The sequence below is a fragment of the Alosa alosa genome, chromosome 23, assembly GCF_017589495.1.
Source record: "Alosa alosa isolate M-15738 ecotype Scorff River chromosome 23, AALO_Geno_1.1, whole genome shotgun sequence".
Lineage (NCBI taxonomy): Eukaryota > Metazoa > Chordata > Actinopteri > Clupeiformes > Clupeidae > Alosa > Alosa alosa.
In genome coordinates this window covers 26,927,717-26,954,204 of record NC_063211.1, presented here as the reverse complement: position 1 = coordinate 26,954,204, position 26,488 = coordinate 26,927,717, and the positions used below count along the sequence as shown (strand labels likewise).

The 26,488-nt window shown below is 45.5% G+C and overlaps 1 protein-coding gene across 1 annotated transcript in view; it reads left to right on the top strand.

Moving 5' to 3' along the window:
- LOC125288300 (protein diaphanous homolog 3-like) overlaps positions 1–26,488 on the top strand; it is a gene marked incomplete in the record, with an annotated part of 178,881 nt that overhangs the window by 121,868 nt on the left and 30,525 nt on the right. Inside the window, 3 exon segments of the mRNA XM_048234536.1 lie at positions 7,554–7,649; positions 9,341–9,403; positions 10,028–10,090. Coding sequence (XP_048090493.1) covers positions 7,554–7,649; positions 9,341–9,403; positions 10,028–10,090 — 222 coding nt within the window.

Genomic DNA, 26,488 nt, shown 5'->3' with positions numbered 1-26,488 from the left:
ATTTTTCCATCATGCAAGCATTGAAATGGAGTATTTAAGGGTCCAATTGGAGGTTAATGATACACCACTAAGGGTTATTGTGCCTTCTCTCTTTCTTTCTTTATTTCCTTTTCTTTCTCTCTCTCATACTCTTTCTCTCTCTCCACCTCTCTTTGACTCCCTCTACCACCGAATGACTGTGCCAAGGACAGTGTAAAGAGAGTCAGAGAATCCTGGTGTCAATAAGAGCCCAGTCTGCTTGGGCTACACTAACCACTATTGGGGGAAAAGATGAAAAGGAAGAGTGTAAGAGGGCGAGCGAGTGCAAACGCAGCACATGGGTTTGACCCACGCAAAATCAGACTTTTTTTTAGCCCGGAGCAGTTGTTGTGTGTGTGTGTGTGTGTGTGTGTGTGTAATTAAAATAGCAATTAAAAGAGCGGAGGAGTACTCTGCGGGGAGTCTCCTGTCTCCCTTGTGCTTACATTTAAATTCAAGGTAGAGCAGAACACACACATGTGTGCACACACACACACACACGCATATTTACACACTCTCGTCACATTACACACACCTCTGCAAACTAGCATGTGCCTTTCCCCTTGAAAAATACTTTCTTTGTTTGCGTGTGAAAAAGAGAGTGAGAGAGAAATAGTATTGTTCAAATGTAAGCCTGGTGTAGCTTACTTAGTTTGCGTTTTTTCCTGTAGCGAGCATATCCTTCCTAGGCAGTGATGAACTGAATTTTACCCCTCTCACCCTGTTTCTCTCTAAACACACACACACACACACACACACACACACACACACACACACACACATGCATACACACACACACACACCTCTTCTCTCTCTCTTTCTTCCTATGTGTGTGTGTGTGTGTGTAGATGCTTAAAGGGTGTGTGTGCTTTACATGTGTGGCTGTGTGTGGCATTATCTCCTAGCATGCCTGTGGTGGAAGGTGATGTTGCAGTGTGACAAATCTTAACGCTCCGCGTCATCGTTACGTTTCCAACCAGAGCAGTGAGACTGAAGGGATAAAGCTCTCTGTTGGAGGAGGCTGTAGAGTAGGACGCTCTCTCTCCCCCTCACTGTTTCTGTGCATGTGTGTTTCAGATGTAGCTTGGAGGTGTTCCGCAGCTATAGGGTCAGACTGTGTGTGTGTGTCTGTGTGAACACGCGTGTGTGTCTCTTGGGTGCATGGCCATCGCAGGTGCGTCGGTGAAAATGCAGACAGGCAGAAGAAGGTTGAACATCAAAGTGACATTTGAGCGGGGCCATTATCTTCAAAGGCAGATTTCTTCTCACTCTCGGTTTGTTCAGTTCAGATGTGTGTGTATGTGTGAGGGAGAGAGTGAAAGAATGTGTGTGTGTGTCAGCCCAGTCACCTGATCACTTACACATATCAGGCTCTTTTTTGACTTTTTCTTTAATCATATTTCTGTCTGTTCCGCATCCTTTCCCAGTAAGTCTGATGTGCTTGACAAGGTGTGTAGCTATAGAGTCACATAAGTGTCATAGTATGCACTGTATCCCTTTAGTTCAGTAGTAAAGCTGCCTACTTACCTCTATACATTTTTGTTGTTGTTGTTGTTGTGTGTGTGTTTTGTTGAAGTGTTAAATAGGATGGTTTGTATTCACAAATAATTCAGGGAATAGAAAAATTGCGGTGTTGTTTCTCTCCCCCTCTCTTTCTTTCTCCCACCTCTCTTTCTCTCTCTCTCATTCCTCTTTGTATTTCAGAGCAGAAGGATTGTCTGTGTGTGTCGGTTCTGTCAAAGTCAGCCGCACTACACGCGGGCCCTTTTGTGTTCCCAGGTAGCGCACGCCTCCTACCCCTCCAGTCTCCACGGAGACTGTCAATTAAAGCCTAGTGAGTAATGTCGCCCACCCCAAGAGTGCAGAACAGTGTGTGTGTGTGTGTGTGTGTGTGTGTGTGTGTGTTTTACACAATAGGCTTTTTTTGTAGTCGGTGAGAGGATAAGGACTCAGAAGTGGCGTTGTAATTATCCGTATGTTTGAGAGAGAGAGAAAGACCGAGACAGAATCACTAGGTGGTGTGTGTGTGTGTCTGTCTGTCTGTCTGTGTGTGTGTGTGTGTGTGTGTGTGTGTGTGTGTGTGTGTGTGTATGAAGCAAGGAGGACTAGTGTAGGAGGGAGGCAGTGATGAATTGCAACGGTGAAGACAAAATTGGAAGCTGTGTTCTGTCCCCCACCTCTTCCAAGCCCCCCCACACCCCCACCCCAACCAGAGATGAAAAGAACAGTGAGGAGAAAGAGAAGCAAGGGAAGAGAATTGCTCTTGAGAGGAGAGAGAGGAGCTTGCTAGGGTAATAGACGAACACGAATAGACACATACATACACGCTGGGTTCAGAAGTAGGACGCTCAGTTGTGGAGCTCCCCCCTGCTGGAGTAGGAGGAGAGCGAAGCTGGTTTCTCCTGAGCTGAGCGGCGGCCTGAATATGAGCCCCCTTCAGGCTTGGCCTTGAGGGGCTAGCCCGTTTGCTGGCGTCTCGCTTGGAAAGGACAGAACCGAAATCCGTCCAAAACTAACACTGCAAAAGACTGCAACAAGGCCCAAGTGAATGAGTACTTATTCAATGTTTACAGCGGATTGTTGTGTAATCCCTAGTGGTCTTTTTGAAGGGAGTAAAGAGACTGAAATATATGGCTGGTAGCGCTGTTGAAACGAATTTCGGAAGTCGAGTATAAATCAAATATTTAAAAAATCAAAATCAACTTCCGGTAATCAAATTTTGAAATTACTATTCGAATGTGTCGAATAGTGCCACAATACACCCCTGCACTACTAAATGCTTCTCTACGGGAGTGCGCCCCAAACCTTGAAAAAGGTCTCACATCCTGCAACCCGGTTTGCCCCCTGTACACGGAAGGCCGGCATGGAAGACTGATAGCAAATGTTCTCACCTAAGAGTTAACATTCACAATCACAAGTTTTAGAAACTTCATTAAGATGTTATGTGCGCCCTTAAAAAACCCTTAAACCGCATTGAAGTGATTCTGCAAACAAATACCTTTTAGCTCTATAACCAATAAACAAGTCTTCCATTTCAAACTCACTTCACCACACATTTAAACACTCAGTCCTCCGTACATTCATTCATCCACATGATATTGGCCTAGTACAGACTACCTTGCCCATAATCATGCCCATTATCTCAGCAGTTCATATTAATTTAAAATGTCCTCTTTAGTTTAAGTGTTCAGTCTTATTGTTCATACATTGGCGGGAGATCCATCAGTTCAAGTGACAGGTGCACTGCGATCTGTAACAGTATGTGTTTACCCAAAAGAAACTGAAACCACTCAAGTTGCACAGGTAGGCTAGGCTTTTGTTCAATTTAACAAGTCAACCACACGTTGATTGGCAATGCATAAGCTGTTTATACAGTGTATAGAGATGCAGAGTAAATGTTAATAATAGGCAAAATGAGCATTAAATATTTGAATATATATTGATTATTAAAATAATAATGAATGAAATTGTAATGAGATTATGGAGGAAGATTGACAGCCCTAGTGGTTAGTCTAGCAGACTTCAGTGAGGGATTGGTGGTTGGCATTTTAGCACAAAACAAGCGACATGCAGCCAAATGCAATTCAGATTGCTTCTCTTTTCTCCCAGTTTCACTCCATATATTTGGAGTGCTTGAACAAAGAAGAGGGATACTGAGAGAAAATGAAAAGGTTGAAAAGGTCAAGGTTGAGTAAACACTGTGATTTTGACTGAGTGACGTGAACATCCCTTATTTTATCTATCTTACTGCCCCATTTATTAATGAGCAGTACGCTTTCCTCTTTCGTCTTTGTGTGTGTGTGTGTGTGTGTATGCATGTATTTGTCTGTATTTGGCTATGTGCCTGGACACTGTACTTTTATATGAGCCCTGGTTATAAAACACCCTTGTCTGCATGAAACTCCATTGGAACTGGCCGCTAATAGCTGAGGGTATCTTAACGGTAACAAGAGCAATGGTGCAACCTAGAAGCGGATTCTAGTAATTACAGAATTCTCACACAAAAAATGGTTTAGATATTAATTATTTTCATAGTATTCAAACACTGGGTATTGCTGTGAACCACTGTAGTGATTTAATTACTGTTTTCTCTTCAAGATTTGAATGCAGACAGCAGGACAATGAGATTCTGATCTGATCTGTTTAATTCCTAAAAATACCATAAATAGAGAAAATGTCATAGATGATGATTTGCATATATTGAATCAGTCTTTTTTTAGTCCTTTCATGTTTAGCTCAGCAAAACCTGGTTGTGGTATGACCGCTTGTGTCATGTTACTGTGGTTATTGGTGTGTGTGTGTGTGTGTGCAAGCTAATGTATGCACTTTATCAGTGTGTGTGAAGTGTGTTTGAGTTTTGTTTTGTGTTAAAAAACCTTCTGTGCCTTTTTCTTTGTGCCTGCGTGTGGAGGAGCAAGCAAGGGAGAGTGACTGGGTTGTGTGTGTGTGTGTGTGTGTGTGTGTGTGTGTGTGTGTGTGTGTGTGGTCCACGTGGTCCATATCTGCTCCAGTTCTGTCAGAAGCTGTGTGGTGTTTGTGTTGAGCTTGACAGAGCTCATGTGTTCCACATACAGACACCTGTCAGGTCATTCTACTGGGGGAGTCCTGAGCAGTCCACTATCAGAAGCTAACACACACACGCACACACACACACAGACACACTGTAAATAATATCATGGTCCAAAGTGAGGTCAAAGGTTAGAAGGAGATATAGTAACCCATCCACCCTTTTGTGACCTTTTTTCTAGTGACCTAGTGACATTTCTTGTGTGTGTGTGTTTGTCTGTACAGGAAGAAGCTTTTCTGCTGTGTCAGTGAGAACTGTGTGTGTGTCAGTTATAACTGATTGACATTCATGCCTCATTTCCCCTTTCTGCCAGCATACTTTCTGCATCAGGCTACACACACACATACACAGGTACACACACATAGCCTGGGGCTGCAGTAGGCCATTGAAGCACCACACCACACTGTCATGTCTTTCCTCAGGAGCATCACAAGACCAGAGACAGACTTGACAGACAGCAGAGAAACTGTCAAACAACAGGGATACAATATCACATGCATAATGTAGAAACTGTGTTTTGGGGGATAATATATTATGGCTGGTGTATTTTAGTGCACTTTGGAGACACACACACACATGCATAGACCTGCTTAAATTCTGTATATAATCTTATATTGCATTATGGCTGTAGTCAAGACCAGGACTAGTCAAGACCGAGTCCAAAGAGGTTCGAGTCTCAACCAAGACCGAGTCCAGAACAGGGAAAAAAAAGTCTTATACATGACAGTATCAAGACGATCATCATTTAGTTATTATTATTATTATTATCTAAAAGCAAAAACAGTGTCATGACACCCAGGATTTGTAAGTATAGCCATTCCCCTTTCCTTCCAATATTATTATAAACTAGACCTGTCAAACAATTAAAAAAATATATTTTGAAATGAATTAATCTAGATTAATCACAATTAAAATGTCCCTAAGGACTAAAGTTTCTTAAATGGCATATTAAATACAACATAAATCACAAAATTAATGAGTAACCACAAAGGTAAAAGTAAACACTTTTATATTATTTAAATGATAATAATGACACAGTAACTTTGTTTTAAAGTATTAATTTCTTAAGGAATACTACTCATTTGATGCTGTTTAACTCATTTGAAACGTTAAGCCTATTGTGGCCATGTTCTCATAATGTTATTTTTTTACCAGCTCCGTTCAAATATAGCCTATGGCTAGTCCACAAACTCTAACATTGTTTGTGCCACATGTATAGCACAATATTAACAATGATAAGCATGATTTTAAGTTGGTATAAACAGCTTTCATTCCTTTGGAAATATGTAATGACATGATGCTAGCTAGACATTTTCTGTTTGCAATTAAAGTGAATTATGAGCCTGAGCCAGTAGCCACCTAGCTAGCTGAGTGGAATGTGTTTCAATCGGCATATCATGTGCCTCATGTAAACAAATTATTGAAGACTTCAAGACTCACCAGTTCCATAACACAAAGGCAAAGACAACTCTTCATATTTTTGTCCATATTCCAAATTACAGTGAGTGCAGCCTATGTCAAAGTGCCCTGGCTCTCTGTAGTGGGAACCGGATAAATCTGCAATATTCTCTAACCTCATCTTTATTGCCTTCATGTTTTCCTTTTATAAGTTTCTTATATTAGAAAGGAGATATCAATTATCAACAACGACAAGCCAGCTGGAACCTGCCACTCGTTTTCTCTCCCTTTTGTGCACGCTCAGACGTGTTCTCAATTAAATGGAGTAATACGTTCAAGTTGGATCCTAATGGAGAGGACCCGAAAAGTATCATCTTTATGTAACATGTTGTTGGTGGATTTTTACATTGTAAACATTCTCTAACAAGAGTGAAAAGCAGTTTGCAGTAAAGCTACTATTTATTGGCTAAATGTCCATCCCTCTGTCTCTTGGTGCCCTACGCACAGTGTGTGAAGCGTGTGGAGGTAGCGGCAGCACTGATCACTGTGCTTTAACATCGCCTATTGCACTATTCAGGGTGTCTCACTACCACACAAACACACACACACACTTTCACTTCTCTGTCTCAGCTGAGGAGTCTGTGGTTCTGGATCAATGCTAGGGTTAATGTATGTCTGTGTAAGGTTATGGCCTTGATCTTGTCTGATTGTGTGTGTGTGTGTGTGTGTGTGTGTGTGAGAATCCTTCACCCTTCTCGGCCCTCAGAGGTAAAGTTGCTGAAAAGTGGTGTTTTGTGTTTTCATTCCCGTCTTCCGCGTGCTTGAGTTTATTTATTTGCTGCCTCTGCTGCTGTAAATAGTGGGAGGAGATTTGCTGTGTCATGTGTTTGGACGAAGCACCATGCATGACCCACTGCCAACACACACACATACACACACCAGCAACCTCCACTGCAGTCAGCCATGATTTACAGACTGCCCCCAGACCTGTAAAAAGCCAAGTGCTCCCCTGCAACACACACACACACAGGTTTCTCACAGGCCACATACACACACACACACACACACACACTTGCACAGGGCCCCTCTGGGGTAGACATTCCATATGAAAGGCGATGGCGTGAGGGTAATTGCTTGAACTCTCAGGCTGTTTTATCAGAAGGCCACACAAGTAAGTGTGTTTGTGTGTGTGTGATGTATTGGTGTGTTACAGGCTTGTCTGCGTTCTAAATCGCAGGGGCATTATGTTGTGATGCACTGCCCACCTTGTGCGTTCCTAATCGTTGGCATTACCACAGTAACCCTCAGGAGTGGTAAATAATAAATAAACAAAACTGGTGGAAGAAAAGAATAAAAATGATCAAATTTAATTCTCTCTCTCTCTCTCTTTCTCTCTCTCCATCTTTCTCTTTGTCATTCCCTCCCACTTCCATTCTTCTTCTCCAATTCCCTCCCCCACTGTTTTTCTCTTTTTTTTCTTTTACACCCTTTCACTCTCCCCCATTTTGCATCTCTCTCTCTCTCTCTCTCTCTCTCTCTATCCGCTCCCCCTCTCCTCTTGTCCATGTAGAGAACGATGAGACGGGGGTGATGGATAGTCTGCTGGAGGCTCTGCAGTCTGGCGCTGCCTTCCGAGACCGCAGGAAAAGAGCACCACGGCCCAGAGGTGAGTCCACACACACACACACACTCCTCGTCACACTCCTTAAACATGTATACTACCTCACCTTCCCATCCATCCAGTCACCTTTTAAACCCCTATAGATGCATTCATTCAATTCACTCATGTGTTCTTCCCTCACTTCAGGACCTTTCACCTGTCTCGGCATGTTTCTCTGTGCAGCTTGACACAGTGGCCTTGCTGTGTTTTATCTAGCAGTCTGACATTTCCTTTCCATCCATTAAACCTTAGTTATTGTCATAAGCTTTAGTCCACTGCTCCTAGTGTCTTCAGTAGAACTCCATCTCTGGCAGTCCTCTCAGGAAACTATCAGTGTTGATGGATCATGTGTACAACACAAGGAGAGAGATTTATTCACTTATGAGCTACTGCGCTACACACACACAAATGCTGCCTAGTTGCCTGACCTGATGGCAATGATTGTGATTTCAGTGTGTGTGTCTGTGTGTGTTTGCATGTATGCATGTCCCTGAGTGTGTGTGTGAGTGCATGCATGTCTCTGAATGTGTGTTTGTGTGGGATGAGCGGTGCTTATGACAGGCTTCTCTTGCAGACACTCATTCTTGCAGGCTGATGCCAGCACTGGTTTGGGTGCTGCTGGAGTGAGATTGCTCGCCCCACTAATCTCCCAACCCCTCACTCAATACACATGCGTGCACACACACACACACACACACACACACACACAGAGAGAGAGGGGGGGCGGCGGGGCAGAGACACACAAACTCAACTGCACACTCATTCTGCCTGCATACAGTATACATCATGTTGCTCACACTCACATGCACATGCTACACATACGCATATTGTTTTTATATATATACTCTTTTGATCCCATGAGGGAAATTTGGTCTCTGCATTTATCCCAATCTGTGAATTAGTGAAACACACACATCACACACACACACACACAGTGAGGTGAAGCACACACTAATCCCGGCGCAGTGAGCTGCCTGCATCAACAGCGGCGCTCGGGGAGCAGTGAGGGGTTAGGTGCCTTGCTCAAGGGCACTTCAGCCGTGCCTACTGGTCGGGATTCGAACCGGCAACCCTCCGGTTACAGGTCCGATGTGCTAAGCAGTAGGCCACGGCTGCCCCAAAATAGAAGCTCATATAGAAGCTCACATACATACACACACACACACACACACACACACACAAAGCATCTATCAGTATGCCTGACTCAGTCTTATTACCACACACTCGGTCTACATTATACAGCCACCTCCTCTCAGCTTTGTGAAATTGAGTCTGAGACGAGCTCAAATCAGCCCCCCGCCTCCCATCACAATGGGCCCGATTTCTGCCCCGATGAGCCGGAGGCCACTGCCTCCACTGCTTAAGGGTCAAATCAGCCCTCTTGCTGCAGCTGCCTGCATCTGAGCCGACTGCTGTCTTAGATCTGCGTCATCAACTGACCAATGCACCAGAAGTATGCAGGCTCGTCCGGCAGACCAAAGCCCCATCAGCAGTAGACAAAGCAATGAGATGAGCGTGTGTGTGTGTGTGTGTCTGTCTGTCTCTGTCTCTGTCTCTGTCTGTCTATGTCTATGTTTGAGAGGTAGAGAGAATTTGCCGTCTGGTACTCATTTCCACATTATGTGTGTGTGAGTGAGAGGGCCATTCTTTTCTTCTGTATACTCAGATGTGTGTCCCTCTGGTGTCCTTCTCCACAGATGCACCGTCTCAAACATTGAGCCCCAGCACTCAGCGACCCATTCTGAGGCCCAGTACCCACGGTAACCGTCCACACGCAGACTAATCACTGGCTTACCACTCAGGCATATCTGATGCCCGTGTGTTTGACGTCGCTGCGCTAATCTCACCTCATTGCTATTTGCTGCTGCTTTTCTGCTTAAATCCTCTGCGCAGCAATCTAATTTGAATAGTAGGCTAACCTTTGCTGTCTTTCCAGATGACTTAATATACACACATACAGAGTAATCACCTTCAATACCCTTTCCTGTTTTCCAGTGGTAATGTTATATATCTGTGGTTCCTCTTTCTTTTCGGTGTCCAATATATGCTTTAATTTGTGTCAGTCTCCGTCGTTAAGACGTCTGAGACGTTAAGATCCCTGTTGTCATTGGCTGTGTCTTGTTGCTGGTGTGCGTGATTCTGTGTTGCTCTTTTTTACGGAAGCTTTTACAGATTTGGCACCCCAGAAGAAAGAAATGTTTTGTGTCTGAGCTGTGTGTTTGGCACTGAGCTGAGTGTGCTTTTGGTGCTACTTTAAATGACCAGTCAGCCTAATATTATCTCAATAAGGGTTATTAGGGATTGGGGATTTTTTTTTTTCTGGTTTTGTTTTAGAGCATGGGGCACAGCGAAGTTCAAATGTCTTCTCCATATCTGTTCCACAGAGGATACCCCTCAGTCAGTCGGACCCTCCTTCCAAAGACCCATCCTCAAGCCTTGTACCCACGGTAACCACAAATAAACAGATCCAAGAGCGTGTGTCTGTGCATGATCTGGATGGCAGGCTGGTTCTTGTGTTTCTCTGACCTGCTAACTCTGCCATTCCGAGAGCACCGAGGCTCCTTATGGGTCAAGCTCAATATCCTCGATCTGCTTCTCTGCATCGTACGCTCCGTGCACCGTGTGTTCAGACTGCACAACGCCACTCTGTTTTGCTCTCCCTTTCAAGCAAACACACAGCACCACTTCTCTTCACAAAGGTGAAGGATTCTTTTCTGCACCACTTCTCTTCGCTGTTGGATTCTTTTCTGCAAATGAAAGCATAAGCTAGCACACTTCCTTCTGTTTCCTTTTCCCTCCTTTGTACCTAGTTCATTGCTGTTGGCAATGTTTATCCATTCGGAGCATTGCACTTGCATAGCGCCTCTTGTTCTGCTTCCATCTTGAGGGAGATCCAGCTGTTTTGCCTGTTTGCTCACAGTACAGCAACAAGTTGTCTTGGATTTCATCATTATCTTAATCCGTTTCCTGTGTCACACTAATTCTCTGTCAGATCCAGTCAAGTCCAACAAGTGTGTCAGGTGTCACCGTATCTCAGCGCCCAATCTCTGCACTCCGCCGGGGGTACATGGTGTGACTGAAGATGGAACAGGTCGGGGGGTGGTGGCGGTGAGGTCTGTGGGGGAGGGCGGCGGCGCGCCATTCATTATTTTGTTCCCAGCACCAGCTTGACTGAGAGGCGTCTTCATTAGCAAGGCTAATTAGTCCCATCTTATCTGCGTAAGTCTCATCTTCCCCGCCTGTTTGACGGAATGGGCCTGCAGCAGCGACAGCGAAAGCAAGCGCGCGGTGTGACCCAGGTGGCTTTCGCAGCGTGCCAGAGTGAGTGTGCGTGTGTGTGTACATACAACAGCCTGCTGAAAAGGCTCTCTGTTGCTCGGAGTACGACAAATGGAGATGCTAATGCCAGAGCAGTCAGCCCCCTGTGCATTGTTTACACAAGCAGGAACGAAATTGCAGATAATGTCAACTGCCATTACAGAGATTGTACTGCTGTCATTACAAGGCATTTAAAGTATTAAGCACTTATGTTGTTAGGCTGTTTTTTCAGTGCAATATGACATAGGACTTGGATCCAGTAGTATAATTACTCAAAGTCTTACCTTAGCCACACTGCTCTTTGTACTCATCTTCTGTTTTTTTTTTTTTGTGTGGTGTTTGGTTGAGAGAATGCATCACCAGTAAAGAATCTGAGATTAGACTGCAGAGGGTAAAGGAACGAGGGAGAGAGAGATGAATCAAGGGAGAGCAAAGTGGAGGGGAGTGAAAAAAAAATGACAGGACGGAAAGTGTTCTTGGCCTGAAGTGATCCATCACAAGGACAGGGCCGCCATGTCTCAAGTTTGTACTTAGTCATCCTCAGATGTCTCAGAGCAAAAAGAAATCAAGGGCACTTTGCATTATTGGATGTCCCCAGCCGCCTTCTTGAGGAGCAGGGCCCATCTCCAGCGGCAGTGCAGGACCCGCGCTGGTGGGTAGCCGAGGCTGCCCTTGTCCCCCTCTCTTCCAGCCTGCCTGACTAATCAAGCCCCAGGCTGCGGCCTGTCACTACAGGCCCCAGTGCAGCTAATTACCTCTTGCCTCTCAGCAGGCCACCGACCCATTCATCTTCATTTCCTCTTCGCCATCTGCCTTTTAAGTAAAAACTCTTCTGCCTTACACCTTCCCTTAGCTTACTGTCGTCCCCCCCCCTCTCTCACTCTCTCACCATCCCTCCCTCCTGAGATTCTGCCCTCTTCCTCTGCAGAGCTCCACCTCTCAGTCCCTCTTAATTGCTTGTTATTTGCACAGAGTTCTGTAGGGTCCAGGTGATGACTTAAAAGATCTCAGGAGAGCCTCCTCCCTCCATTGCTGTCAGGTGGGTGAGCCTTTAGCACGATGGTTTCGTTGAACGAGGGAGCATGAGGGCGAAGGAAGAGGGCAGGGGGGAAAAAGGGAGGGGGGGAAAGAGACTTATGAAGTTTGTCAGCTATATCTCCCTGGTGTCTCCTCTGGCGCTTCTTGCTGTAAATACTCCTACAGTAATTGATCTCGCGGGTCCAGAGCGGTTCACACTAAGACATCACGGAGCTGAGGGCTGAAAGATGCGTGTGCAGATTCACAGGGGAGAGCCGAATAATTAGTGTTGGGAAGCTGTGCGGTCAGCCCATAGCATCTAGCATTAGCGTGAAGGCTTGGCATGATTCAATCCAGTCAGGCCTTAGCAGGTCATGTTATAGCTGAGGCAGAGAATTATGTGGTTAGCAGATGCACTAATGTAATGATGCACCCTGGACAGGGCATGCATTAGCTTTGACTTTAAGATTAGCTGAGCGTCTCTGTTAGCCACTAACATTGACCACTAATTCAAGACTGCATAATATCGGAGTTAATAGAAAGCTTGTCGAGCCTCAGAAGGCTCCTATTCAGTCAAGCTTTAAATGTCTGCACCAGAATAGACAAGAAAACAGTCATTTAGGTGTTCAAGGATAGTGCTGTGGCAAAAATGAGAAAATGTCTGGTCTGTGGTCAGTGGTTAGAAGGGTGTTCTTAAGGGAGGTCTCCTACCAAGTCTCTGATGGAGACCAAGGTGAAGGTTGAGATTCTACAGAGACCTCTCAGAGGACTGCAAACCTTCCCCTCCAAGCACAAGGGTATGTATTGCTCTTTCAGTGTTATCCAGAGGTGTAATGGTCTTAGCTGGCTTGTCTTTATTCATTCATTCATTCTCTCTCTCTCTCTCCCTCTCTCTCCCTCCTTTTCTTCATTTCTCTTAGCCAGCCAAAGGCTAAAGTGTTTAAGTGTGACCGGAGCCCCTCTTCACTGGGGGATAAAGGTGAAGCACTCTAAGCCATGAGTGGCCCAGGTCTGGATAAGACTCAGAGGCACTGTCTAAAAGAGAGGGATAGAGAGCGCCATAAGGATGGAGAAATGAAAAGAAAGGAAGCTGTGCCAAGCTAAATAGGATTGGGACTTCAGAAATGATGGATTGATTGCCTTTGACCACGTAGGGAGAGAAGGGAAGGGCAAAAGAGAGAGAGCAGGAAGGAGGGAGGGCTTTTTTGGCATCTGCGCTTGTGTTTGTGGAGAAATCCTCCTTGAGCCTGCGCTGCTGCTCCTCGTGCGAATATGTGGGCTCTGGGCACAGCAGGTGCCCTTTATCCAGGCAACCATGCATCCCACTCCCCAATCCCACCCCTCTGGATGAGAGGCTCCACCGTCCACCTTGGATGGACAGACACGGTGAAAGACAGGCTCTCTTTTTTGTGAGGGCTATTAGGTTTGATTACTTTATTAATATCCGACCTAACAATTATCACATGACGCCACAGAGCTTTTTGGAAATAGAGCTTGAAATTGATTTTCGACTCACTGGTAAAGGTCAGCAGCGTGCACGGTGAATTAAACCTGCGGTGTTTGGTTTAAAGCTGCCGGCCGCATGGCGCTGTGCAGTGCTCGGCCTGTTTAAAGGTCTCGCCAAGGTGTTCTTTGCCTCTCATGCACTTTTGGAGGCATAATTGTCTGGTATTCGACCTCTTTAACATGTTCATCTGTACATGTTTGTTCAGTGTGTGTGTGTGAAGGTGACCTTGCGAAAGAGATTGAGATATACTTTAGTAAGACAGTGTCTGACTCCAACGTATAATGGTTTAATTATTTTTTTGCATTGAAGTAGTTAGTAGTAAGCACAAGGAAAGCTTCAAAAACATCCCAAAATGAGCAATGCAGTTATTTTACAGACACAACTGATTACTTACATTTAATTCACCTGAACAGTGTTGTTTGTAGGCACTGGAAATTGTATGGACCTAGTAGTTACTGTTACTACTGTTAAGAAGTTACTTACCACAGATTTCCTTATCCATATTAGAAATTAGAGTATTACCGTCACGTTCACAATGGAACCGCTGCAGTAGCCTAGGCCTGTGGCTGAAATATTCCCAAAACATAAATACAACAAAATAACTACCAACAACTGGCTGACATCAGCTGATGTTGTTAATTTACAAAATACAATAGATGAATGCCTATGTTGCTGTTGTACTTTATTGTATCTACAGCTGTTGATGTGATGATCACTCATATTTCAAGCCGTATTTCTCAGGCGCCCTAGTTGTGATGCTTTTCATGAGCTGGCCCCCATTGCTAACTAACTGAAAAGCCCCGCTCTATGTAGACCCAGACAGAGGAGAGAGAAGAATGATGAATGGTGGAGTGGAGACCAGCCAGGTCACATGCACACAAATACGCATACAGCTATTTTTTTTTTAGTGTGTATGTGTCTGTGTGTATGTTTGCATGCACGGACACTTGGTGCCGCCAATGTTATGGTAAGGATGAAGGAGCTGAAAACTTTCACAACGTTACATTAGGCTCATCAATGTTGGTTTGATTTATGCTAGGAAGACTTCAAAGCAGTAAAAAAAATGTTAAGGGGTGGGAACTTTAGAGTTAATCAAACTAATATGGTCTTGAGCATTGCGTTGGGCTTTGCCACTGCTGCCTCGGTATCTTCAGTGCTCACACACTCATATACCAGCAAAATGTTACACTGTTACACTGTTTTACTGCTGCAAAACTCTCCCATCCTCCACACCTACTAAGATGTGGCACACATTTGATGATTTTTGAGTTTTTATGCACACACACATACACATTTTATCTTATATTGTGGCATTTGAGCATTTTGACATGTGCATATGGAAGTAAGTATGCACACTCCATGCGCATACTGATGCAGCCAGCCCCATCTGTCTATATGATGCTGGCTGTGGTGTCAAGAGAAGTCGTCCTCTCAGAGTGTCTGATTTATGCGTGAATCTGCATTGCTTTGCTTCCATGCATCACTCGCACTTCACCTGTGGCCTCTGAGTGTCCTCCATTACAGTGAAGGATCTTTACACTGTCTTTGCTCAGAACACTGCACACACTCTTACTCTTCCTGTCTTCCTGCCTCTCTCTCTCGCTCTCTCTCTAATACATGTCCTTCTCACTTTCTCTTTATCTCTCGCTGTCCTTTTCTCACTTGTGCAGGCAAAGGAAAATTGTTCAAAGTAAGAATATGGTGACGGTGCCCCAGAAGATGTTTTGAATAGGGCAGTAGGCAAATGGCATGATTATCTGAAAATTGCCTTTCAGGAGAGGCTCTTCTTAATGCGCTGCCTAATGGATGGCAAATCTAAGCATCATGCTGTGTGTTTGAGAGGAACTGTGTGTGTGTGTGTGTGTGTGTGTGTGTGTGTGTGTGTGTGTGTGTGTGTGTGTGTGTGTGTGTGTGTGTGTGTGTGTGTGTGTTTGGAACATGATCAGAGTTTAAGACATGGTCAGACCCTGGACTAATAGTTTCTGATCTGCTGCCACTGATGTGAAGCTGTGTCAAGACATGAGGTGAATGTGTGTGTGTGTAAAGATCAGGATCCCAGGCTTGGCAGAGTGACATGTGGTGTATGTGTGTGTGGCGAATGAGGCCAGGCTTGGCAGAGGAGAGCGTGTGTGTGTTAACACGGAGATGTCAAGCAGCATGGCCCAGTGTCATGTCACACTTCAGGCACTCATAGGCACTGATTACAGACTTTTTACATACATCGATTTCCTATTCAAGCAGGGGTTTATCAGTGCATCTCTGCTGTGTCTTTCTTTGGGTCTTAGACTAAGAAAGGACTCTCTGTCCCTCCCTATCTCTCCCCCACTTCCCTCACCGCCGAAGTGGCAAGGCAAGATTAGACATAACCACGGGATTGAGAGCCCCATTAGGCTGTTTCTGTCAGCCAGGCTCTTTGTGTTCAAATGGAGCTGTGTTTTACACCTCTTAGCCCCCAGAGTTGTGATGACGATAATGACCGCCTGGGAACACAGGCGTCAATCATCACCTGGAGCTGAGACGCAGCCCTGCAGATGGAGATGGAGTCTTAATAAGCACACGGCCAATGCGGGCTACTCTACCCAGGGCCGATTAGCACCATCTTCGCCATCAGCGGTACTCTCTCCTCGGCCCGCATTTATCCCCTTTTGCTCTCCCTAGTATTTTCGCTTGTTTTCTGTTGATTCCCTCCCTGACCGTTTTCTCGTCTTGGGGTAATCTGTGAGTCCATGCCCCCTGTGTGTGTGTGTGTGTGTGTGTGTGTGTGTGTGTGTGTGTGTGTCCTCAGTTAAGTGGGCCTGCTGTGGGTTGGTTTTGAAGTGGGGAGGCAGACAGCTGGCTGGAGACATGTAGTCAGGCAGATTAGGCTCTTAATGTCACAGTTCAGTGATTCTCCATTCGTAGTCCAACGTAGTTGTTGTTTTTTTTCAGTTGATGGTGTGCTAAGACAAGCCAGCATAGTAGTCTGACTTGCCTCTGCCCTTGCCGAGCCCGGGCTAGTAGATGGTAGGAGATGCGTCACTGAGTGAGCACCTTGTGCTTTTTTATGTGCTCGCTCTGCCTTGCATGTAACTGCCCTGCACATAGCACCCGCACAGCCCGTATCAGTCTATTCGTCTGTGTGTGTGTGTGTGTGTGTGTGTGTGTGTGTGTGTGTGTGTGTAGCAGTTCTGCGTTTCTTCCGTGTCCCATTGGAAAGTGGGCGAGCGATCTGATCATGAGACAGGGTGGTGGGGCGACTGCGGAAGCCCCCTAATTAGCTCATTCACACCACGGGCCCTGAGCTGCAGGTGGGCCCGCCACACTCTGATTGGCTCCCAGTCCCCCTATACAGCTTCACAGTAGTCACTCCTCGCATGTGGGGGCTAAAGGCGCACTCACACCGTAACACAGGACTCACTGGGCTAGAGCAAGGACAGACTGGAGCGGCAGCGTTTCTCTGTCTTTTTTTATTTATGATTTTATGTGCCATTGTGATGTCAATTTCTGGCAAAATAACATCAACTCCAGTTCAATGTAACTGCTCTCCACACTGAACAAAGGGTTCTCAAAACGGCTAAAAACTGTTCTGCACTGCCAAAGAAACACAACCTTGAACATATTAATTGGGATGGAAAGGAGAGAGAGAGAGAGAGAGAGAGAGAGAGAGAGAACAGGCATTCATGTGAAAGGCTGGAGAGAGACGTACAGGCGACCAAGCCCAGGTGCTAATTGAATTTTACCCTCTCCTTATCTCCCTGGCACACACTGATCCACGCGGTGCTCCAGCGCCGTCTCCCCACAGCTCCACAGGAGGGCTCTTTCCCCTCAACGTTGTGGCCACACAGGGAGTGCCGAACCTGGGCACCAGTGCCAGTTAGTCCCCGCACGCCCAGCGGAGACGTGATGGGTAGGCCGAGTTATAGAAAACATAAGGGGAACACAGGTGACAGGGATGTGGTGCCAAGAGACTCTGTGTGTGAGTGAGGAAGAGAGAATATACACAAAAACACACATGCTTAAACCAGGTGAGGCATGGGTTTTAAACTTGTAAGTGCTGGTAATAGGTGTCGCTTTTCATGGGTTTTCTTTTTTTTTCTTGTTTACATTTAAATTAGGGCTGTCAATCGATTAAAACAATTTATCTAATTAATTACATACTCTGTGATTAATTAATCTAAATAAATTTAATTAATATTAAATAAAATAAAATATTTAAATTCAAATGAATCATTGAATAATCAGCATTAGTGACATTAAAGTTCAAAAACTCTTTTATTATTATTTTCACTGTTCAAATAATGGCCATAATAATCTATGATATGACCTAATATGCTGAGGAAATAAATTCAAAAGTGCTTCGGGAGGAAGTTTTTTTTTTTTCACATACAAGGCATTTCGGTCCACAGATATAACCTAGGGGACACAATGAAAATAAATTAACACTCCCCTCAATGTCAACACTTATTTCTTTGCATTGATGTGCGAGTGTTCCTATAGAGTTGATGAACTCCGGTGATATGCAAATTCCTTGCTGCAGACATTGCAAAGGACTTTATTTTCAACACTTTATTTTTATCAACACCATCAGGCCATTTTTTAAAAGTAAATGTTCCAATCAATGATCCAGGCAGCACGTTTTCTTCTCTCTCCTTCATTTTACAGTCTAATTTTTACTGACTAACGGCTCGGGGTCAAAGGTCATACGGAATCGATTAATCTGCACAAATTTTTTTTAATCAGTTATTTTTTTTCCCAAATTAATTAATTGAAATTAATCAGTTATTTTGACAGCCCTAATTTAAATACATCATCTCCTCTATTTTTTTCCTTTGAAATAGTTGATTGATCTCAGACCTGTTCCTGGGAATAGTCAGTTTCTCAGAAGGCTCTCTGTTACCATGGTGATGCTGTGTATGTGCAGCACCGGGCAGGATGATCGGAGACATCAGCACTGACTAAACTGGAGTCTCAACTGGAGACCCAGACTTTGCCAAGAGAGAGAGAGAGAGTTTGTTTGTGTGTGTGTGTGTGTGTGTGTGTGTGTGTGTGTGTGTGTGTGTGTGTGTGTCTTGTGTGTTTGTACACCTATAAATGTGTGTCTGCACAATCGCAACAGAACAGTCATATCCTGTGCAGTCCTGTACACCAACCTCTCAAGCATGTATTGGAGTTCTGTTCTTTGTATGTGAATGAGCTGAACAGTATGCTACAATCCTGTAGCCTCCTGTAACAAGAGAGGCGGCTCAGGCGTGCAGCAGCTTTGACTGACGGCTGGAAGCCCACAGTTCCTGTGATCAGAAGCCCGGCGGCTTACAGCACTATTTATTTTCAGCACTGCAGCCTCTGCAGATACATTCTTTTACCCCTTCCACATGCTTCTTCTCATAGCGGCCCAGCTCACATACATGAGCACACACACATTCACACTAGCTTCTTGGATATCCCTTATCAGTCGCCTGTGTGTGTGTGCGTGTGTGTGTGGGGGGTTGTGAGGAGCTTTACACCAAATAAACACTTGTGAGCTCGGTAGCATCTCCCCTGACTCCACTCTGCATCCCTCTGATCCACAGCTCCGGCTCCAGCAGCCCTCCCAGCACACACACACACACACACACACACACACACACACACACTCACACTACACGCACGCACACCCTAGATACAGAGAGCAGCTGAGGGCTGGATCGCAGCATGCTCTCTGCTTAATCTTCCATTCTCCCAGCAGGTCTACAGGGAGCAGCATGTCTGTGCGGGTGCGCAAGTGTGCCTCTCCGTGTCCATTAAGGTTTTTACTGTTTGTGTCCGTGCGACTCAAGGGTAGTGTGTTAGAGGGGAGGTTGTGTTTCTGTGTGCACAATAGGACATACTGTATATGTGCATTTGTGTGTGTGTGTAGGCATACTTCATTAGGCTTCAGTGCATCGCTGCAATTGGTCCTCCACCCCCGAGGTGTACATTAGCCCGCTGGCCTCCACCGAGCCCGTTGGAAATTAGCCTCGCAGGGACTCCCACGGCCTGCCTTTATTAACATCACTTGATTCACTGTGATGTCTGCCACTGTTAGACAGGCCAAAGGGATTCCTCCTCGCATGTCTCGCGAGCAGGGCAGAGAGATGTTTCCACAAGCCTGATGATCTTTTTTTTTCTTTCTTTCTTTCTTCCACTCTCGTTCTCTCTGTTCCTCCCTCTAATCCGCAAAGGGCCAGCCAGTAGTCCTCAGTTCAGCTAATAGATGCCTATTCCTGCCAGACCAGGCCTTTGATTCCTGCTCGTGGCTTTGAAATTAGCACTGAAGTTCTGTCCATGGAGGGAAGGGGAGAGGAGGGAGGGGAGGGGCTGCAGAGCGGCAGTTCATATTGTAAGGAGAGGGATGAACATGCGCCAGTGTGTGTCTGTATTGCCAGACTTATATTAATGAACTGGCCATAAAGACCCCAGTCCATCTGCAGTGCTGCACAGACAGAACAAGCTGTTGGCGATGCCATGTGTTTGCATTGTTAGTGTGACTGGTGTGTGCTGTCTCTGGCGCTGTGTGTGCGTGCGTGTGTGTTTGCTGTGGCATTGGCAGTCTGGCCCTGTCATCTGAGTGGGACTTGTGCACAGGGAGGTAAATCCAGTGTTGCACTCCAACAGTCTGGTGAGTCCCACTTCCCCTCCTCTACTGACTTTTAGTGGGCTGAGACACAGCAATTCCTGCTAGAGCCTCCAGCGGAATACAGGGTACCAGCAAGTGTGTGTGTGTGTGTGTGTGCACTAGTGCATGGGGTCTCTGTCACTGATTGGGTGTTCACATAATTGTCCATATGTCTCTTGTCGATATTGTTATGGGTGTTAAGAGGTCGTTTAAAGTTGTGAAGCCCCTTACTGTCCATTACTGGTTTGTAATGTTAGTGGAGTTTGTGGTTTTGGATGATCAACAACTACTTTTAGGTGAGGAACGTCAGGTGAATGCAAGGCCCATTTTCACCTACATACAATTAACACTCCAACCAGCAAGGCAACAACCTGCAACAATACTTCACACATTCATGTATACACACACACACCTCTGCACAAAAGCAAAGCTCCTTCGGTAATAATACCATATTCCCTCTCTATGACAGGATCACACCTCTAATGACTGGGATCTGCTTTTGTGAGCGCTGAATGAGAGGGGAGGGGTGTGTGTGGTGCTTGTCTGGAGCTTCCAATGCTAATCCCTGCAAATCCAGGCCCCTCCTCAGCAGTTTCAGAGCAAGGGGGGTCACAGAGACAGGGATCAGGGATGGCATTAGAGGAAAGACAAGGAGCTCAAAGATCAGAGTGTCATGGAAGAGAGGTGGAAAGGGGTGTCACAGGGGAGATGTTGTGGAGAGAGAGCTGGAGAGAGTGTTTGAAGTTAGGATGGGAAAAGGGGGACTTTGTCCAAGGCTGTGTTTTGATGACCTGTGGAATGTGGACCCGCTTTTGTGTATAAGACAATAGTGTAAATTGTTGATGATTCATTTAATTTCAGGCTATCTGAAGCAGAAGGCCTTTGAGTCTACCACAGACAGAGGCAAAGTGTAAAAGAATGGGAACGTAACCCATCACTAGGCAACTTTAGTCAGTCGGTCTGTCTATGTTAGCCTGGAGATTCCAGACCCTGGTCATCTAGAAAGATTAAGGGTCTTGTCATGACTAATGTAATGGCCCAACTCGGGGCAGCACCAAGCATTCATTTGAAAATGTCATTGCACGCAATTAGATAGATACATAGATAGATAGATAGATAGATAGATAGATAGATAGATAGATAGATAGATACTTTATTGATCCCCAGGGGAAATTCAAGGTCTCAGCAGCATACATACAACACAAACACATTCTTTAACAGCAGAAAGAGTAATTAAAGTATACAATATAAAAACACAACTAAGCAATAAGGACAGTAGAAGATAAAGAATATGCTAAATATACTAAAATACAAATTATACTAACTAACACTTAATACAATATATACTAAAATACAAATTACAAAAATACAAATTATACTAACTAACACTTAATCTAAATCAATTCTAAAAAACAGTATCCACATAGTGGTGATTAATCAATCAGAGGCGCTTGCAATGACTGAGGCAGGGACTGAGCCTGTGATTCTCTGTGCATAGTTAGATAGTCATATAGATAACACTAAAAAGTAGCATAGTCACTATGATAACACTATGACCAATGTTTACTGACTGATTCGTTTTAGCTGTCGCCATCTGTTTAGCTCGCCTCTGGCCTGCCTATATCAGATACACCGATGATTGGTTCCTCGCGATGCAAGGGGTAAAAAGTAACGGCATCAAGGATACAAGGAAAGTTTATTGTCACATGCATATAGTTACTGGAAGTAAGAAATGCAGTGGAATTATGTCTGGTGTCAGCCTATTTGGGCAAAAGTTTAGTAGAAGAGGGGTTTAGTAGATTAAGGCAAGGGCTGCATAAAAGGTGGGGGAGGATTGGGATTGGGGGGGGGGGGGGCAACAAGGAGCACCCAAGAGCAACAGGGGCAAGGAAAAACTCCCCTACCAAGGAAGAAACCTTGGGCAGATCCACGCTCAAGGGGCTAACCCAACTGCCAGGGGTCTTGGTGTGTGTGTTGGGGGATGACAGGGAGATGGGATAGTGTGCTGTGTATGTGGGGAGAGGGCAGTGTGCAATATGTGTGTTGGAGAAGCTTCCTCATGAGACAATGTGCTGTGTATTTGGGGGGACAGTGTGCTGTAAGGGATGGTGTTGGAGAAGGATGAAATAATGGGTAGGGGGGGGGGCAGTGTACTGCAAGTATGGTGAAGGGACTTACTATTGCAAGCAGAGTACTGTATGTATGATGTATGTGAGTGATGAAGATGTGTGTGTGGGGGGAGGGGAGTGTAGCAGTGACTGTGTGTGTGTGTGTGTGTGTGTGTGGGTAGGTGGGGGCAGTGTGCTGTAAGTATGTAGAGGATGTGTGTTGGAGAAGATCCTGAAGACAATGTGCTGCTGTGTATGTGTATGTAGGGGGGCAGTGTACAGCAAGTTTACTTCATTACTCATTGCCATAGTGTCTCGCAGAGACAATTCAAATTGTGCTCTCGAGAGAACTCTGGATTTCCATGGTATGTCTATGTACCCATCAATCTAAAGCAGTGGGGGAGGGAGGCGTTACAAGTCAATTTCTCACATTACTCAACTCCTCATGAAAAAAAAATCGTTCTCTCTCAGAGAAATAGACCTGATATGACTGGCCTTCATGATCCGCAACACGTCATATTCTGCTAAATGTTGGAGATGGACTATTACCAGAATGTCTTCTCTTCCTCGCGACTGACAATATCCCACTCCTGCTAAGAACGTAGGGTCACACAGTCACCCATAAGAAAGAAAGAAAAAGGACGAGTGAAGGATTGGGGATTGTAAAGCAGCTGTCTCCATGGCGGACCTCTTTAAAGGATAATTACCTGTCGTTGGAGTTGAAAAAGCTGGAGATGATGAGCACTAAAATAGATCTGGAGCAGAGAAGAAAGAGACGGAGAGAGAGAAAAGCAGCAGCGTCTGATCTGATCTGAGCTGAGCTGGCCCCTTGCCAACCAAACAGTCAAATGCGGTTTTAACTTCAACCACAATGTGTTGTTTTTTTTTCCATATGCAAATGAGAATGTGTGCTCTGACAGACACACACACACACACACTAATACAACAGGCTTACCACAAGCAACACTCACATGAGCGCCACTTGTCACGCCCAATCCTGGCTCTGATTTTCCCAGTGACTCGCTCCCTGGAAGAGAAGAAGAACAGAGCGTTTGACACTCTATTTGGTCGATGTTAGCAGGGCCATGAGGAGGATGCAAGGAGAGATTAGTAAACACAAACAACAGTTACTGCAAAGCAAAGCGAGCAGGAAGCAAACAAAGCAATTTGTCTCGGAAGACAATACCACTTGAGACACCAGACAAACGCCTCAGAGATGACGTCTAGTGTGGAAAACAAAAGAACAAAAAAGCATTTATAGGTTTGCACGCATCTCTTTCGTTTTTTTCCTTTTCTCCGTGTGGCCTACATGCCACAGATGCAACGGCATCTCTGTCCCCTTGGAAAACAAGCTCTTCTTTTCCCTCTTTTTTAGCAGTTGCCCAGGTAGCAGCACAGGTTGTCGTGAGTTGCATCAGCAGCAGCAGCAGTGCTTGCAGTAGGACCTCCACCAGAGCAGATGACCTGAGGCAGACTATATCAAATATCAAGGACTGAGCCCACACAGCTTGATGTGTAAGGGTACAGTGTAGAAGTCAGACATGCGTGATGAAATATCTAGATAATAGAATTTGAGCCCTGTTGCTTTGACTTGGCCTTTTGTGGATGCAGAGGGAGTCGTAATGGCGGACGGCTCTTGCCTTCCTGTCAGAGCACGGCTAGGATTAATATGTGAAAATGGACCTGGGAAGGTTTCCTCCATAATACCTGACTGCAGACGTGCGGTGTATGTTTTCAGTGCGTAATGCAATTTGTCAACACGTCAGAAGCACTTATCAGTGCTGTGTTTAAATTAGGACATCAGCGCTGCCTGGCTTACCAGATGAGGAGATGAGGCGGTGTGTGTCTGTGTGTCTGTGTCTGTGTCTGTGTGTGTGTGTGTGTGTGAGAACCAGGAGTTCTCATCACAAATGGTTGTGTATGTTTGTGAAAGATCATGCAAGTGTTGGAGATCCTGTTTACAAATGTGTTTGTGTGCGGTTCCTTTTGCATTCTAATTGGCCCTTCAGAGCCCCCACCCCCTGGGGTAATTGTGCTTAGTTCTCTTGCTCACCTGCCAGATATCCACAGACATTAGCCACATCCTATCAAGTGTGTGTGTGTTTGTGTGTGAATGTGTGCGTGCGTGTGTGTGTGTGTGCGTGTGTAAGGAGGGATGGAGAGGGAGATGACTGAGAGAGAAAACAGATGGACTGAGCAAGGCTGACAGCCCTAGACTGATGAAATTGCCATTGATTTATGACAAATGTCAGCTTGCTCTTCCCTCCCTCCTCCCTTTCTACCCCCCTCCCCCTCCCCCACCTGTCTCTCTCTGCTCTTTGGTTGTCGTTGGATAACAGACAGGAAAGGTAGGCTGGCTCTGACCATCCATCACCCTCACCTCTCATCTCACATCGCTCCGTCATCACAGTGACTGCTCCGAGCGCGCCTGACGGCTGCCGCCCGCTCCACCTCGTCACCACGCCAACACCCTGACACAAACAGGAAGTGGCAAGCAGTCTCCAAGGCAATGGCCAAGGGAAAGAGTTGGAGGAGGGCTAGGAAGTAACAGAGATGGTTAACACAAAGTGTGTGTGTGTGTGTGTGTGTGTGTACAGTGAGGTATTTGATATAGTGGCTCCCCTGAGACAGCAGGTGGGAAGACTTGTGCTTGGGTCACGGAGGATGGCATGATGTATGTGTCTGCGTGGAGGAGTGACAAGCGCAGGGAGGAGAGGAGAGAGAGAGGGAGCGGCAGGGGAGAGGAGAGGAGGGGCAGGCGGTCGGCTGGCGGCAGCAGCATTAACGCTCGCGTCACTCTTGCTCTACCTCAGCCAGCGGTGCTGCCACATTTCACATAGTGCACCATGACATGTTTAAGAGAGCCATCTCTCTCTCTCTGTCTTTCTCTCTCTCCATTGCTCTCTTTGTCTCTCTCTCAATTTTAGTCCTCTCTCTCCCTGTCAGTATTGCCTCTCCCCTTTTCTTTCTTCTCTCTCTCTCGCTCTCTCTCTCTCTCTACTTCTCTGTCCTCTCTCTCATAAGTCTTCCTTTTGTAAGGTGCCCAGGGTTACGGTGTGGGTCAAATGTTTACAGAGCCCCAGCTGTCACAAACATTAGAGCAGTGGCAACAGCCCGTTGTCACTGTCCCTGTAACCATGGCAAAGGCTAATCGCCACTGTCCTTGTTGCCATGGCAAAGGCCACCTGTCACTGAAGGTGTAAATCAGGCTTCTCCAGGTTTCTGAGGATGGGAGAGGAGATGGGTATTTCTCCTCTACTGTTGTTGATTTCACCATTTGGATACTTTCCCCATGTTCTTAGATTTGTTTTGCTTCTTTTTCTTTTCTTTTCTGTGCTGATGCAATGTGTGTGTTCTCATGCATGTTAGTTTGCTCCTTGAGACGTTGCCCTGGAATATTACTCCTCCTGGTGATGGCTGACATTGGGTTTTCATTTATCTCTACACACAGATATTTACCTGTACACACACACACACACTGGGAGAAGCTGAGGTGAGGGAATTGAGGATTCACATGGTGTGGTGAATTCCTCCGCCTCACCTAACACACAGCACAGGTAGCCCGTGCGTTTGTGTAATTACAGGTGCGTCTGCCTGATCTGCCCAATGAACAATTACTGCTATAATTGGTGAGTTTTTCTTTGTGGCAGGGCGGAGAGGGGGGTGGTGGGTAGGGGGTTGCCGGGACGACAAGCACCAGCTAATTGGGCCGCGGTCCACCAAAGCGAAACGAGTGACCCGGACAGGAAGTGGATGTGAACTCTCATTATGATGTAATCAAAGGCGGATTAATTGCCTGGTTGCTCTGTGTGCTGGCGACCATTAGAGAGGAGGTGAGAGATGGGCTCTTTGCCGTCCCTGCAGCTGCTCACACACAACACACACACACACACACACACACACAGACAGAGACATTTTCAAGTGCTCTCATACACACACACACACTCACACAGGTGCTCTTACTTTGTAGGGCTGCACAATTAATTGTATTACAACCGCAATCTTGATTCATTGCTATATGGCGTCTACAACCCCAATACAGAAAAAGTTGGGACATTGTGAAAAATGCAAATAAAAACAGAATGTTATTCTACAAATCTCATAAACGCTGCTGCAAGACAAAATATCAAATGTTGACTATTTCATGAAAAATATGTTGACCTTTTTCTGTGTTGGTTGTAATTTTAAAACTAGAATTACCGTGTTGCTATAATAGACATACATGTTGGATGTTGTTTTTGTGCGAATGACAGGCCAAAACATTTAAAAAATACCTGGCTAC